This window comes from Phyllopteryx taeniolatus, chromosome 5 (genome assembly GCF_024500385.1).
Source record: "Phyllopteryx taeniolatus isolate TA_2022b chromosome 5, UOR_Ptae_1.2, whole genome shotgun sequence".
Lineage (NCBI taxonomy): Eukaryota > Metazoa > Chordata > Actinopteri > Syngnathiformes > Syngnathidae > Phyllopteryx > Phyllopteryx taeniolatus.
The window spans coordinates 26712614-26726961 of NC_084506.1; the positions used below are offsets into that span (position 1 = coordinate 26712614).

General features: G+C 39.3%; 2 protein-coding genes across 5 annotated transcripts in view; both read left to right on the top strand.

The window, feature by feature from the left end:
* polr3b (polymerase (RNA) III (DNA directed) polypeptide B) overlaps positions 1–882 on the top strand; it is a 46279-nt gene extending 45397 nt beyond the window's left edge. For all 3 annotated transcript variants that reach the window (XM_061774285.1, XM_061774286.1, XM_061774287.1), the window contains one exon: positions 617–882. In XM_061774285.1, coding sequence (XP_061630269.1) covers positions 617–746 — 130 coding nt within the window. In that variant the 3' untranslated portion in view covers positions 747–882. The remainder of the gene's footprint in view (positions 1–616) is intronic.
* Positions 883–8687: 7805 nt separating this feature from the next.
* The window catches only part of rfx4 (regulatory factor X, 4), a 33514-nt gene continuing 27853 nt past the window's right edge, over positions 8688–14348 (top strand). Inside the window, exon 1 of one of the 2 annotated variants that reach the window (XM_061774373.1) lies at positions 8688–9105. In XM_061774373.1, coding sequence (XP_061630357.1) covers positions 9063–9105 — 43 coding nt within the window. In that variant the 5' untranslated portion in view covers positions 8688–9062. The remainder of the gene's footprint in view (positions 9106–14348) is intronic. The other variant, XM_061774374.1, reaches the window with a different exon arrangement.

The following is a 14348-nucleotide window of genomic DNA, read 5'->3' on the forward strand; positions in this document are numbered from 1 at the left end:
ATGTTAATGTTAAATGTATTAAGTGACGGAGCGATGTTAGGGATTATGTCACAACACAGAATGAACTAACTTCAAATTCAGAAAAGGACAATAAAAACTGAAAAATATTGTATACTTAATATTTTCCTGGAGGATGCATTTGGGATTAGCCTTTCAAGTTGGTAATAGTGAAAAATGAAGTGAAACAGACAATGATTTTAGTCAATTCTTTTCCAGAATGAGAGTGCTTAAAGAGGAGAAATTTAATTTTAATCTTAAATTTGTACATCAACAGCAGTGTAAATAAGTTTTTCTGCGTGAATATTTATTATTATGATTCTTTTTTTTTTTTTTTTTGCCTTATTGTACTCTTCAGAGTCTTCCAAACCCCCCTCACCCCCTCCCCCCAAACAATGTTGTTGTTTTTTTTGGTCACCTTTTTCATGCCTTTGGCGTTTGCATGTTGGATAAAACAAAAGGGAATTAAACATTGTATATTTAAACACCAAAATGTTCAACCAATCCCCACAATTAGTTTTTGTTATTGTTTTGTTGTTGTTGCCGCTGTGTGTCTGACTCTCTGGTTCTCCGCCCCTTCTTTCCCTTCACGCACACACACACACACACGCACACACAGGTGTCACTACTGCAAGTCGTCGTGTCACGTGTCATCACTGCGCATTCCCTACGCCTGCAAGCTGCTCTTCCAAGAGCTGCAGTCCATGAACATCATCCCTCGACTCAAGCTGTCGCGCTACAACGAGTGATGGCACCAAGGAAACAGGCAAAAGCCCAACATTTCCTTTTCTCCCCTTTCTTTGTTCTTCCCCATGTATAATATTTCAGCAGTATGCTCTAAGTTTGTGTAAATAATAAACACTTGACATAGTTTCTCACACTCAACTCTTGCTTTGGTTCATTTTACCTGAATGTTGACAGGCACAGGACTTTGTAAGAACCCTGTCAAATCTAATAGTACAATGTTCCCCCACTGTATGATGCCACTGATATATAATTTTTTAAGTTATAATTTTTATCTAAAAGTAATTATTAACTACCAATAATGTATCTTTGTTCTTTGACCGCGGTTTATAGTGACAGGGAGAACTTTAAAATGTTCTTTCAGTTGATGACAGAAGGTACATTTCCTGTGCATCTACCTGTTGCTATTCATAAAAGAGTAATCATTTTCTGTTCAACTAAACCGGCTCAGATTTCACATTGAGTAGTTAAACTTGTAAGTAAATTGAGAGGCAATCATCATTATTTTAGGATACAGTACAGTAATACCATGCTATTTGCTGTTGATGGGGACCAAGCCCTGCTGGAAATGGCAAAAATCCACAAGTATTGACACCCCCCCAAAAAGTTTTAGAATTGCCAAAGGATGCCACAAGATGGCGGCAAATTAACCTTTTTTTAATCGCTTGTTTAATAGAAGCTCTTCCCCTCACTTCAACATAGTTAACTAATTTAGTGCCAGATTTCACAAATCCATCTATTTAGTGTCAAAAACCTATTAATACGGTTTCTGTGTGTTTTTATCATTTTTTTTTATTGTAATAAGGGGTTTGGCCTTCAAGTTCTGGGGGAGGCGGGGGACATCGAGTCCGAGTGGACCATGTTCCGCGCCTCCATTGCTGAGGCGGCCGACCGGAGCTGTGGCCATAAGGTGGTCGGTGCCTGTCGTGGCGACAGTCCCCGACCGGTGAGGGATGCCGTCAAGCTGAAGAAGTAGTCCTATCGGGCTTTTTTGGCCTGTGGGACTCCTGAGGCAGCTGATGGGTACCGGCTGGCCAAGCGGAATGCAGCTTTGGTGGTCGCTGAAGCAAAAACTCTGGTATGGGAGGAGTTCGGTGAGGCCATGGAGAAAGACTTCCGGACGGCTTTGAGGAAATTCTGGTCCACCATCCGGCGTCTCAGGAGAGGAAAGCAGTGCACCACCAACACTGTGTATAGTGGGGATGGGACGCTGCTGACCTCGACTCGGGACGTTGTGAGTCGGTGAGGAGAAGACCTCCTCAATTCCACCGACACGTCTTCCCACGAGGAAGCAGAGTCTGGGTTCTCTGAGGCAGGCTCTCCTATCTCTGGGGTGGCACCTCCTCGGTGGCAAGGCCCCAGGGGTGGATGAGATTCGCCCGGAGTTCCTAGGCTCTGGATGTTGTGGGGATGTCCTGGTTGACACGCCTCTGCAACATCGCGTGGACATCGGGGACAGTGCCTCTGGATTGGCAGACTGGGGTGGTGGTCCCCCTTTTTAAGAAGGGGGACCGGAAGGTGGGTTTCAACTACAGGGGGATCGCACTCCTCACCCTCTATTCAGGGGTGCTAGAGAGGAGGGTCCGTCGGGAAGTCGAATCTCAGATTCAGGAGGAACAGTGTGGTTTTCGTCCTGGCCGTGGAACAGTGGACCAGCTCTACACCCTCGGCAGGGTCCTCGAGGGTGCATGGGAGTTTGCCCAACCAGTCTATGTTTTGTGGACTTGGAGAAGGCGTTCGACCGTGTCCCTCGGGGAGTCCTGCGGGGGGTGCTTAGGGAGTATGGAGTACCGAACCCCCTGATACGGGCTGTATGACCAGAGTCAGAGTTTTGGTCCGCATATCCGGCAGTAAGTCAGACTCGTTCCCGGTGAGGGTTGGACTCCCCCAAGGCTTCCCTTTGTCACCGATTCTGTTCATAACTTTTATGGACAGAATTTCAAGGCGCAGCCGAGGTGTTGAGGGGGTCCAGTTTGGTGGCCTCAGTATTGCATCTCTGCTTTTTGCAGATGATGTGGTTCTGTTGGCTTCATCAAGCCGTGAGCTCCAACCCTCACAGCAGCAGTTTGCAGCCGAGTGTGAAGCGGCTGGGATGAGAATCAGCACCTCCAAATCTGAGACCATGGTCCTCAGTCGGAAAAGGGTGGTGTGCCCTCTCCAGGTCGGGGATGAGATCCTGCCCCAAGTGGAGGAATTCAAGTATCTTGGGGTCTTGTTCACAAATGAGGGAAAAATGGAACGGCAGATCGACAGGCGGATCGGTGCATCGTCTGCAGTGATCCGGACTTTGTATCGGTCCGTTGTGGTAAAGAAGGAGCTAAGCCGAAAGGCGAAGCTCTCAATTTACCAGTCGATCTACGTTCCTACCCTCACCTATGGTCACGAGCTGTGGGACGTGACCAAACGATCCCGGATACAAGCGGCCGAAATGAGTTTCCTCCGTAGGGTGTCCGGGCTCTCCCTTAGATATAGGGTGAGAAGCTCGGTCATCCGGGAGGATCTCAGAGTAGAGTCGCTGCTCCTCCAATCGAGAGGAGCCAGATGAGGTGGCTGCATTGGACGGGTGATGAGCAGTGCCTGGTTTTCTCCACACAGGCCACTTAGAATTAAGGCCAACAATTTCTATCTTGGTCTCATCAGACCAGAGAACCTTATTTCTCAGCGTCTTGGAGTCCTTCAGGTTTTTTTTTTTGTTTTTGTTTTTTTTTTGTTTTGCAAACTCCATGCGGGCTTTCATGTGTCTTGCACTGAGGAGAGGCTTCTGTCTGGCTACTCTGCCATAAAGCCCCGACTGGTGGAGGGCTGCAGTGATGGTTGACTTTCTAGAACTTTCTCCCATGTCCCGACTGCATCTCTGGAGCTCAGCCACAGTGATCTTTGGGTTCTTCTTTACCTGTACAAAATATAACACATCTAGATGTAAATACCATGAAATAAAAGCTGGAATTCTGAACTTTTGTCTCATATTCATCTTTTGATCTGAAACCCAAATGTCTTCAGTATACAACAAAAACAAAGGAATTGACCTTGCCGTTCCAATACCTTTGAAGGGGACTGTATATAATATAGTGAATAAAGTTTTTACTTTTTCAAATTGAGCTACTATAACAAATGTTTTTTTATTTTATTTTAATTAAATTTATGTGCATAAAAGCAAATATTAAAAAGCAGGGTAATAAAGGAATAACCTTAAAATCACAATTAAGTAGCAATTTCATATTAATTCTAGTCTTTTGTGTGGCTGTCTTGTGGCTTCCTAACTAACTCAGTCTTTTGTTAAATTTTCTCTAAAAAAAATTTTTTTAAGAGCAGCATTTTATAACAGAAAAAATATATATTTTAAAATTGTGGTCTAAAAAACAAAAGTAGTGTCTAAAAAGTCAAATGTCAGGTCCCTTTTTAAAGCTCAGGTTAATGAACTTTCACTTTCCAGTTGATTTACTAAAATAAATGAACTTTTCTACCATATTCTAATTGATTGAGAAGCATCTGCATCTAGAAATTAAATATTAAAAAGCAGTGTAATAAACCCATTGTAATAACGTGAAAGCCCCTATTGCCTCCAGTTTGAATTGAGTGTTTAAAAAAATAAATACAAATGACTTGTTTGTTTTGCTTGTGGCTGATACAAAGTCCTGTGATGATGTCATAACCCACTTTGTATTGGGCGACATTCATGTCTATCCACAAAATCCCTTTTTGGACGTATGATTTCCTCCCATCAAAGGCTGAATGCCAGACACACACACACACACACACACACCAGTGGGGACTTTAGCAACGGGACAAAAGGCGTGCACATCCATTTGTGGGCGTGCATGTGATAAGAGGAAGGATGCACCTGTCCTTGTTAATTGGCTGCAATTAATGACATCCTCCTTATTGGACTTTGGCGTGTTACGTCTCAATGTGCGCTTTTAACATGTCTTTGATTATGCATGCGTCTGTTTGTGTTATAGCTTCCCAGGTGGCTTTAGGGTAAAAAAAAAAAATAAATAAAAAAACTAAAAACGTCCAGTGAAAAAGTCATCCTCTCTACTTTGTGGTGAGTAATTCAGCCATAATCCTCCTCCTCCTCCTCCTCTTCTTCTTCTTCTTTTCCTTTTTCTTTTTCTTTTTCTTCCTCTTCTTCTTTTTCTCCTCCTCTCCTGTGGTTCCATTCATATTCTAATCACAGCTTTCCCTTCTCCAGCTCTCAGGCACTCCATCAGAGCCCCGACCAGCCTGGGGCTTTACACTTTTACACCGCCACCCCCTTTCTCACTCACTTTCTCTTCTCTTTCGTCTCCCCTCCTTTTGTGACTGTCCCCCCTACTTGTCTGAGGCACACCAAAATAAGGTTGAGGTGATAAACCCACCGACAGGAAATCAGCATTACTGCCCTGTTGAACGCTTTATATTGCTGAGTGACTCTCTGTACATTTGTGTATCTGTCCTGAATGTATATTTTGAGTTTAGTTTGTGCATTTGTCAGGTATCATGTGTAGAGAACATTAAACTCAAAAGTAGAGATGCTCTGTGCCAGATATTAGCTTTGTAGCTCATTTCCAAGAAAATGATGAAAAGAAAAAAGTTCAGTTAAGAGAAATTAGGAGTATTCATAAACACAAATTATATTATTCACACTTACAGTATATAGTAAAGTGTTTGACTCAGATGGTATACAGAAATATACCCCATATTGCTCACATTTATGTACTAACATAAGTTATTACTCACATTAGTACAACCCCAATTCCAATGAAGTTGGGACGTTGTGTTAAACAAATAAAAACAATACAATGATTTCCAAATCATGTTCGACCTATATTTAATTGAATACACTACAAAGACAAGATATTTAATGTTCAAACTGATAAACTTTATTGTTTTTAGCAAATAATCATTAACTTAGAATTTTATGGCTGCAACGCGTTCCAAAAAAGCTGGGACAGGGTCATGTTTACCACTGTGTTACATCACCTTTTCTTTTAACAACATTCAATAAACGTTTGGGAACTGAGGACACTAATTGTTGAAGCTTTGTAGGTGGAATTCTTTCCCATTCTTGCTTGATGTACAGCTTCAGCTGTTCAACAGTCCGGGGTCTCGGTTGTCGTGTTTTACGCTTCATAATGCGCCACACATTTTCAATGGGAGACAGGTCTGGACTGCAGGCTGGCCAGTCCAGTACCCGCACTCTTTTACTACGAAGCCACGCTGTCGTAACACGTGCAGAATGTGGTTTGGCATTGTCTTGCTGAAATAAGCAGGGACGTCCATGAAAAAGACGATGCTTGGATGGCAGCATGTGTTTCTCCAAAACCTTAATGTACCTTTCAGCATTAATGGTGCCTTCACAGATGTGTAAGTTACCCATGCCATGACAGATGCTGGCTTATGAACTTTGCGTGCATAACAGTCCGGATGGTTCTTTTCCTCTTTGGTCTGGAGGACACGACGTCCACAATTTCCAAGAACAATTTGAAATGTGGACTCGTCGGACCACAGAACACCTGCATAGTAGGGTTTCAAGTTGCACTTATGGATGTAAAGCCGAACTGTATTTACTGACATTGGTTTTCTGAAGTGTTCCTGAGCCCATGTGGTGATATCCTTTACACATCGATGTCGGTTTTTGGTGCAGTGCCGCCTGAGGGATCGAAGGTCACGGGCACCCAAATTATGGTTTTCGGCCTTGCCGCTTACATGCAGTGATTTCTCCAGATTCTCTGAACCTTTTGATGATATGATGGACCGTGGATGATGAAATCCCTAAATTCCTTGCAATTGTACATTGAGGAACATTGTCCTTAAACTGTTCGACTATTTTCTCACACACTTGTTCACAGAGGTGGGATGTTCCAAACAGGTGTTTGATGAGCATTCCTCAACTTTCTCAATCTTTTTTGCCACCTGTCCTAAATTTTTCGGAAGGTGTTGCAGCCATAAAATTCAAAGTTAATGATTATTTGCTAAAAACAATAAAGTTTATCAGTTTGAACATTAAATATCTTATCTTTGTAGTGTATGCAATTAAATATAGTTTGAACATGATTTGCAAATCATTGTATTCCATTTTTATTTGTTTAACACAACTTCCCAATTTCATTTGAATTGGGGTTGTATATGCAATTATACTAACATAGTGTATTACTCACGTATACTAACATTAAGTGGGAAATACTGTAAGCTGTTTGAGCATTTATTCAGTAACATTGATATCCATCTTAAGGTTCATCTACTAGTACGCTCTTTTTCCTCACTCGTAAGACTATTCAATGCATGAGTAGAACGACTGTCTTGCTAGCAAAACTGTGCACGAGTTCACAGCTGAATGCTACTAGTACTGTAACTATAATGTACTAAAATTTCACTAGTAGCACACAGTTGTCAACTCAGTTGCACAGTTTGGCCTCACTCGTAACATGTCCTATTAGTGTGCAGAAATACAGTAACGGAAAAAATGCTGCTTGTTAGACACGATCATTCTACTTGTGCAGCCTAGTAAAATGCTCAAACTGTGTCTCACTAGTAACTTTTTGATATGACATTTATTTGTCATACCGGTACTAGTAGGACAACTACAAGTCGATGTCTGTGCGCTGCTATTGTGGGATGTCACTAAAGCATTAATTCAATATCCTTGATAACCAGCTCAAGGTCCATGTACTAGTATACTCTTTGTTCTCACTAGTAAGACAATTCAGTGCACTAGTAGAGTCACTGGGGCACTATTAGTGGGGGGGGGGGGGGGGGGGGGGGGAAGCCATTTGAGCATTTATTGGAAATAACTTACTGGTAACATACTAGTAATATACTACTGAAGTTACTAGTAAGACAGTCATTCTTCTAGTGAGGTTTACTGGTTTACTAGTGAGGACAAAAAGCGTACCAGTACGCCCTTAAGTTTGATGTCAAGGATATCAAATGCTTTCCAGAAAGAAGTTTGAGCATTTATTCATTCTCCTCGTTTTTCATCTTAAGCTCTTACTAGTGGGCCAAAAATGGCACTAGTGCAGTGGTGTCAAATTCATTTTTTTCGCGGGCCACATCGTAGTTATGGTTTACCTTGGAGGCCCGTTAAACCCTGTGAACCCATAAAAAAAAGTATGATGTCCTCATCCATCCATCCATTTTCTGTACCGCTTATCCTCACTCGGGTCACGGGTGTGCTGGAGCCTATCCATTTCATTTTCAGTACACAACAAATTGATGGATAGCTAGTTTTAAAATCGGAAATCATTTTTAAAAAAAAAAATCGTCGGCTATTAATCTATTTATTTTAAAAGTGATTGTTAACAAAAAAAAATGCTTGCAATATTGCAACATTATTAAAAGTGAAGACAATTTTACAGTTTTGGTATTTTAGCAAGAAACGTGAAGTCGATGCACATGATTTGCTTTCGGGGGCCACATAAAAGGATGTTGGCGGGGCGGCTCGGGCCACCGAGTCTTGAGTTTGACAAGTGTGCACTAGCGCATCCTAGTCATTCTACGAGTGGGATAAATTGTCTTTTACGTGTGAGGACAAAGAGCATACTAGTACATGGACCTTAAGCTGGATATATATATATATGACTTTCCATAGGCACATTAATTTCATTCCTCACTCACATCTTGTTTATTGCAAAATGTATCTACGTAGTAAGTGACTTCATGCAACTAGCGGCGACCAATTCCAACTTAGAGAAGTTTGAAAATGATTCAGTGTGAGGAAATGTCTTTGGCTACTTTGGAAGTGAGAGCTGTGTGTTTGTGTGTGGTGTGAAAGCGGAAGAAATGCCATCATGGAGGATGGGGAGGCCTAAGAGCCACCCCCCCTCCAACCCACCCGCCCTGCTTTTTTTTTTTTTTTTTTTTTTTTATACTTGGGAGGGGGAGCTTTTCTTATTCAAAAGAGGCCCACAAAAGACTTCCAGTGAGCCTTGCCACATCCCCATCTGACTCGGGGGGCCATTCATCAGCTTCGCAAGCCTATCAATGACATGTCCCCATCGGGGCTCCTATAAAAATCAGCCCCTTTCCCATGAAACATCAGCAAACATTTTGACGGCTCTGCTTTTGCCCCCGCTGGATTTCTGGAGGACCCTCCAACCCCCCCCCCCACACACACACACAGTTTCCCTCCATTCCCCACCCACACGTACCCTCTGTCTCTCTCTCTCTCTCTCTCTCTCTCTCTATTTCTCTCTCGTCCACTAACACCGTCAGCATCTCCCCTCCGACGGCCAGTGGTCGCGGAGACGGCAAGCAAGGCGAGGATAGAGAGCAGGTGGAGGAGGAGGAGGAGGGAAACCCGCGGCCGTTTTCGACTCAGAGGAGCGCTGGATGGGAAGAGGATGCACTGCGGGCTACTGGAGGAGCCTGACATGGATTCCACAGGTCAGTGGAATGCCTCGAGGCCACACGGGAACACGCCACCTCGGGCCTCTTGGGAAGCGCTTTTGGGACGTTCGGAAAGGAAGCGCCCTGAATGACAAGGAAATTGGGCTTTTCGTCGTCGCTGTTTTCAGCCAGTTCCTCGTCTTTGGAAAGTCTATTTATTACTGAATTTTTTGTTTTTTTCCCCCCCTTTATGTGGCAGTCTTTGGCATACATCTAGTTATTATTATATTTTATTTTGAAACAGTAAATGTAAGTGATTTTATTTAATTTTTTTAATCTAGGTTTTTTCTATACGTGGCTGTCTTTGGCATACGTCTAGTTAGTTGTTTACTTTTAAAAAGTTAATTTTTCATATTTGAAAAGTAGGATGCTACTGCTCTTTTCAGCTAACATCTTTAGTTTTGGAAAATTTAAAAACTGGAGGAACCGTTCCTTAAAAAAAGAAATCAAAAGTCAGGAGTGATTTGTCGTTTTGAATATATATGTAGATTAATATATTAGAGTATTTCCTTTTGTAAATTCTAGTTTTGTTTTGTTTAAGTAACTATCCTTTGGATTGCGTCTGGTTAGTTTACTTTTTTTTATGAGTAGGGTGATGTGTTGCACAATACAGTAAATAACATGAGTTTGAAATTTAGGGAAAATTTGTCTAAATAATTTCAGATTAATTTAGAATTTTAATCAATTTTATTTTCCTTCTTTAAGCAGCTGTTCACTCTGTTTTTTCTTTCCTTTGAAGACTACGGTATTTTGTCGCATAAACTATTTAACTATTTTTTTTTTTTTTTCATTATGGCAAACCTATCTAAAAAAATCTCAATTCATAGTAAAGTAACGTAAAGTAAAAATCAGTGATAAGCATCTAATTTGTCGAGGAAAAATAAAATGGTGATTGATTCAAATGTATGCTCAGATTCGCTAGTGCTTATGTCACTTATTTTAAAGTTTAAAATTGGGGAATTAAAAAAACTTTAAAAATGTCTTTTCAACTAGCATCATTAATAAACGTAATATAATCAACTGTGGAAAACAAATTCAAGATATGGTCAGTTTTTTCTTTATTCTTTTGTGTCCATTTCAAATTTAAAAAAATCTTTATTTATTTCTTTTTTTGAAATGTAATGAAAGTAGCGTCAGAGAATTCCAATGTCAGGTCCCATTTTAAAACTAAGGTTTAAACAAGCTGTGTGGGGTGTTGTTTTGACATAAAAAAAAAAATCTTAAACTTAAAACTTAAAAATGCTCTTAAAAAGAAAAAAAAAAAAAGTAGCAGTGACAAAAGTCCAATGTTAGGTCACTTTTTTATGGAGAAGTTTAAAAAGTATAACAACTTTAAGAATTCAGTTAGTTTTGAAAATAGTAATAATGAAGTCCTTTACATTATAGTAGCGTTAGTCTCAAAAGTCCACTGAGGTTCACTTTTTGAAAGGTAAACTTTAATTTAAATGTATTTATTATTTGCATGATAATTGGGGTGAGAAGATTGTTCAAACGTTAAGAAGTCTGTTCATTTTAACATTCATCGTAAAATTTGGATTTGAAGTAGCATCAATGACAAAAGTCAAGTGACTTTTTGAAAAAGTTTAAAACTGAAAAAAAGTCTGTGAAATCCCCCCCACCCCCACCCCACTTAAAGTATCAATAAAATTAGTAGTGAAAGTGCATTGTAATTCTATCCATTGAAACGTCTTGCAGGTGCACGCCGTACGTGTCGGGTCACTTAGTCCACAGTGAGTGTTCAGAAATGTGTGAACATCCGTCCCACTTGTTGATCGACTTTAATCCAATTATTTCCGTCCCGTACTTATCTTCCCCCAAGGCAAATGAAGCTTGTGTGGAGAATTAGCTTCACTTCAGCTCCTTTTGCTTTTTTTTCTTCTTACCCCCTTGGAGCACCCTGGTTTTTTTTTTGTTTTTTTTTTTCGTTGGGATGAATTTTAAACAAATTATAACTATAAAATCAGATCACAATCTGCTGCTGGAGGCCCAAGTTTGTGTTTGTGTTGTTGCCCAGATGGAAAAACAAGGGTTGCGTCAAAGTTGTGCAACATCAATTAGCATATTAGCACATAGAAGGCTATTCACAACTGAACTCACACAATCCAGCTCCAAGATCCAATACAAAAATACTAATGCTCACTTTTGATTGACACCTGTCAGAGAGCTATTTAAGCAGTATATTTATTATTGTGTTTGCGTGGCATCATGCTGAAAGACTTTTTAAAGATGTTGCTTATTTATTAAGGTCAAAATATGATAATAATGAAAATATTGTTACATGACTGTCTTATCTGACACTGTCAATCAAAAATTGTGTGTCACAGTGAACCCCCGTTCCAGACCACCCACGTTAGGTGAAAATCCACAATGTAGAGAAACCATATAAAAAAAAATAATAATAATAAAAAAAAAAAAAAACTTTCTATTTTTTGTTTAGTAGCTTTACCCCACCACACAATTTAAATACACGTCAACTTATTAAAATACACTTAAACCTATTAAAACACACATTTTAAAGTATTCCTGAGTACTATTTGGGGATATATTCTAGACCTTGCCACCATAGGTGAAAATGTGTGACAAAGAGACCATATAAAAAAAAAAACTTTAAAAAGAAAATATTTGCATCCCTCTCCCCATGCTTCAGACAAACTTTTAAAAGTATTTCTTAGAACTATGAGTAATATAGAGTAATATAATATTGTAATCTAATGTAATAAGCACATTTTTATATATGGATATGTTGTGGTCGTCTACTACCAAGCCTATTGTAGCTTTTATATTGAATCATTTTCGATTGTGTATCCAATGTTTTGGCTGTAGAAGAAAGCACATTTTATGCTGATGTTGCAGAATTTGTAAGGCAAGGCAAGGCAAATGAATTTAAATAGCTCATTTCAGTCATCTGTATTGAATCTTATTAGATCGTGTACCTAATGGTTTGTCCCTGTCTGTATCTAAATGAGATGCATCTTATTAGAACATGCAGGTGGACGTAGCCTTTTGTCAAAATTGAGAAGGAGAGCACATTTTTATGTTTTACTTGTTTTATCAAGCTACATTGTGGTTGTCTACAACCACGCACACTATTGCTCTTGTCTCGGCTTCAATTTGATTGTGCTGGGGTGTACCTAATATTTTGGCTAAAACGAGAAGAAAGCATAGTTTTATGGTGCATATACACCACTGAAGAATATTGCGATAATGCACTGGAGGGATATGTTGTGTTCTTTTACAAGCAGTTGGTAAGGGTCAAATGTTTAATTGGATGTAGTTCATTTGTGAAGGCCAATTCGCTGGCGACCAGTCCAGGGTGTACCCTGCCTCTCGTCAGCTGGGATAAACTCCAGCTAAGCGGTATAAATAATGGATGGATGGTTTGTGCATGTGCACCTATTGTTGTAGCAATACTTACTACTACTACTACTAATAATAATAATAGTAACAAGAGAATGCAATTTGTTTGTAAATTGTGTGGGAACGCTGAAGTTGAACTTTAATGCTTTGGAATTGACTGAATTATTGAAATGTTGAATGTGAGATTGAAATATTTGAAATAATTTGAATTGGTCAAGAAATGTGGAAGGAGGACGTAAATGTGTAAATTATCTCTTAACTTGGGAATTTCATTGTTCAAATTTGGGAGTTTGGCAAATGTGCTAAATAGTTCCCCAGATGTGCTGCATGAGCAGAAAGGTTTAAAGTTGGATTGGTTTGAATCGGTCACGAAATGTGGAAAGATGAGGTAGATGTGCAAAATATTTCTGAGTTTGGGAATTTTATCGTTAAAATTTGGCAGTTTTGGAAATGGGTTAAATATTTCCCAAGATGTACTGAATGAGCTAAAAACTGGTTCTCTCGAGTACCACGAGTGTTACGTGAAATAATCGCTGAACTGTACATAATGTTACAGTGCCTTAAACTTTTAAATAATTCAGTACTGTACATTTAAGTACAGTTCCATTTTAATTAGCTTTTAAATACAATACATTTGCACTTACTGTTTGTTTTCAAACATTTATGTACAAGTTTTATTTAACTTATGTCCAATACATTTTAACAGTCATTATTTAAGTACAGCTTTTTATTTGTCTATATATTTAAGCGCAGTGTTAATATTCAAACTGTGCATAATGTTACAGTGGCTTACAATAATATTAAATATACCTTTGAGGAATAAAACCTTTGCCTAGTTTTTGATGAGCACTCGGGCCTACTACGTTACTGTGTTTTAATGGTGATCATTATGGTGGTACTTGGAGAGCTGAGTATTTTTTGAGGTGATACTTGGTATAAAAAGTTTGAGAACCACTGAGTTATGTATTTTCAAGTTGTAATTATTTGAATCAGTTGTGAAATGTGGAAGAAGGATGTAAATCGGTCAAATATCTCTTAAATTATGAATTTTTATGTGAAAATGTGGGAATTTGGGGAATGTGGACATGTCCTGAATAAGCTAAACAGATTCAAGTTGGAATGTTTTAAACCGGTCAAGAAATGTAGAAGAAGGAGGTAAATGTGTAAAATATCTCCTAATATGGGAATTTTACTGTGAAAATGTGCAATTGGGGGGGAAATTGGAAATATTTGGAATGTGAAGAATAGGACCTTGACTTTCCTGAATTTTGTGAACATTTGGATGTTTGAATGGTTTGAATTAGTTGACAGATGTGGAAGGACAAAAAAATGGGTGGAATAATAATTATAAATATAATAAAGAACTTTGGTGCAGAAGAACACCCATGGGAGTGCTCTTTAGGATTCCCACAAAGATAAGATTTTTCTCGGACGGTGTACCTAATGTTTTGTCTAAAATGATATGAAAGCACATTGTTATTGTGCACATCGTGCGGCATTGAAGACAATTTGGAGGATGGCCGAGCAAGCATACATTGCGGTCGTCTGCAACCAGCTTGAAAGGCAAAGTGACTTTGGGCGAAAGGCTGGGTACACCCCGGACTGGTCGCCAGCCAGTCGCAGGGCGCATGTAGACAAACAGACGAACAACCATTCGCACTCACATTCACAGCTCAGGACAATTTAGTCTTCAAGGATTTTCTTTAAAAAATTGGTTAATTAATTTTCGTGAAATTAATTATTAATACAAATAAAAATGAAAATGCCTTATTATTTGAATATTAAAATAAACTTTTGGATAATGTACACATATTAAGCTTTTTTTTTTTTTTTTTTTTTTAAACCTCATCTACGTATGAACTGGCCTGTCTAAAATGTTGCCT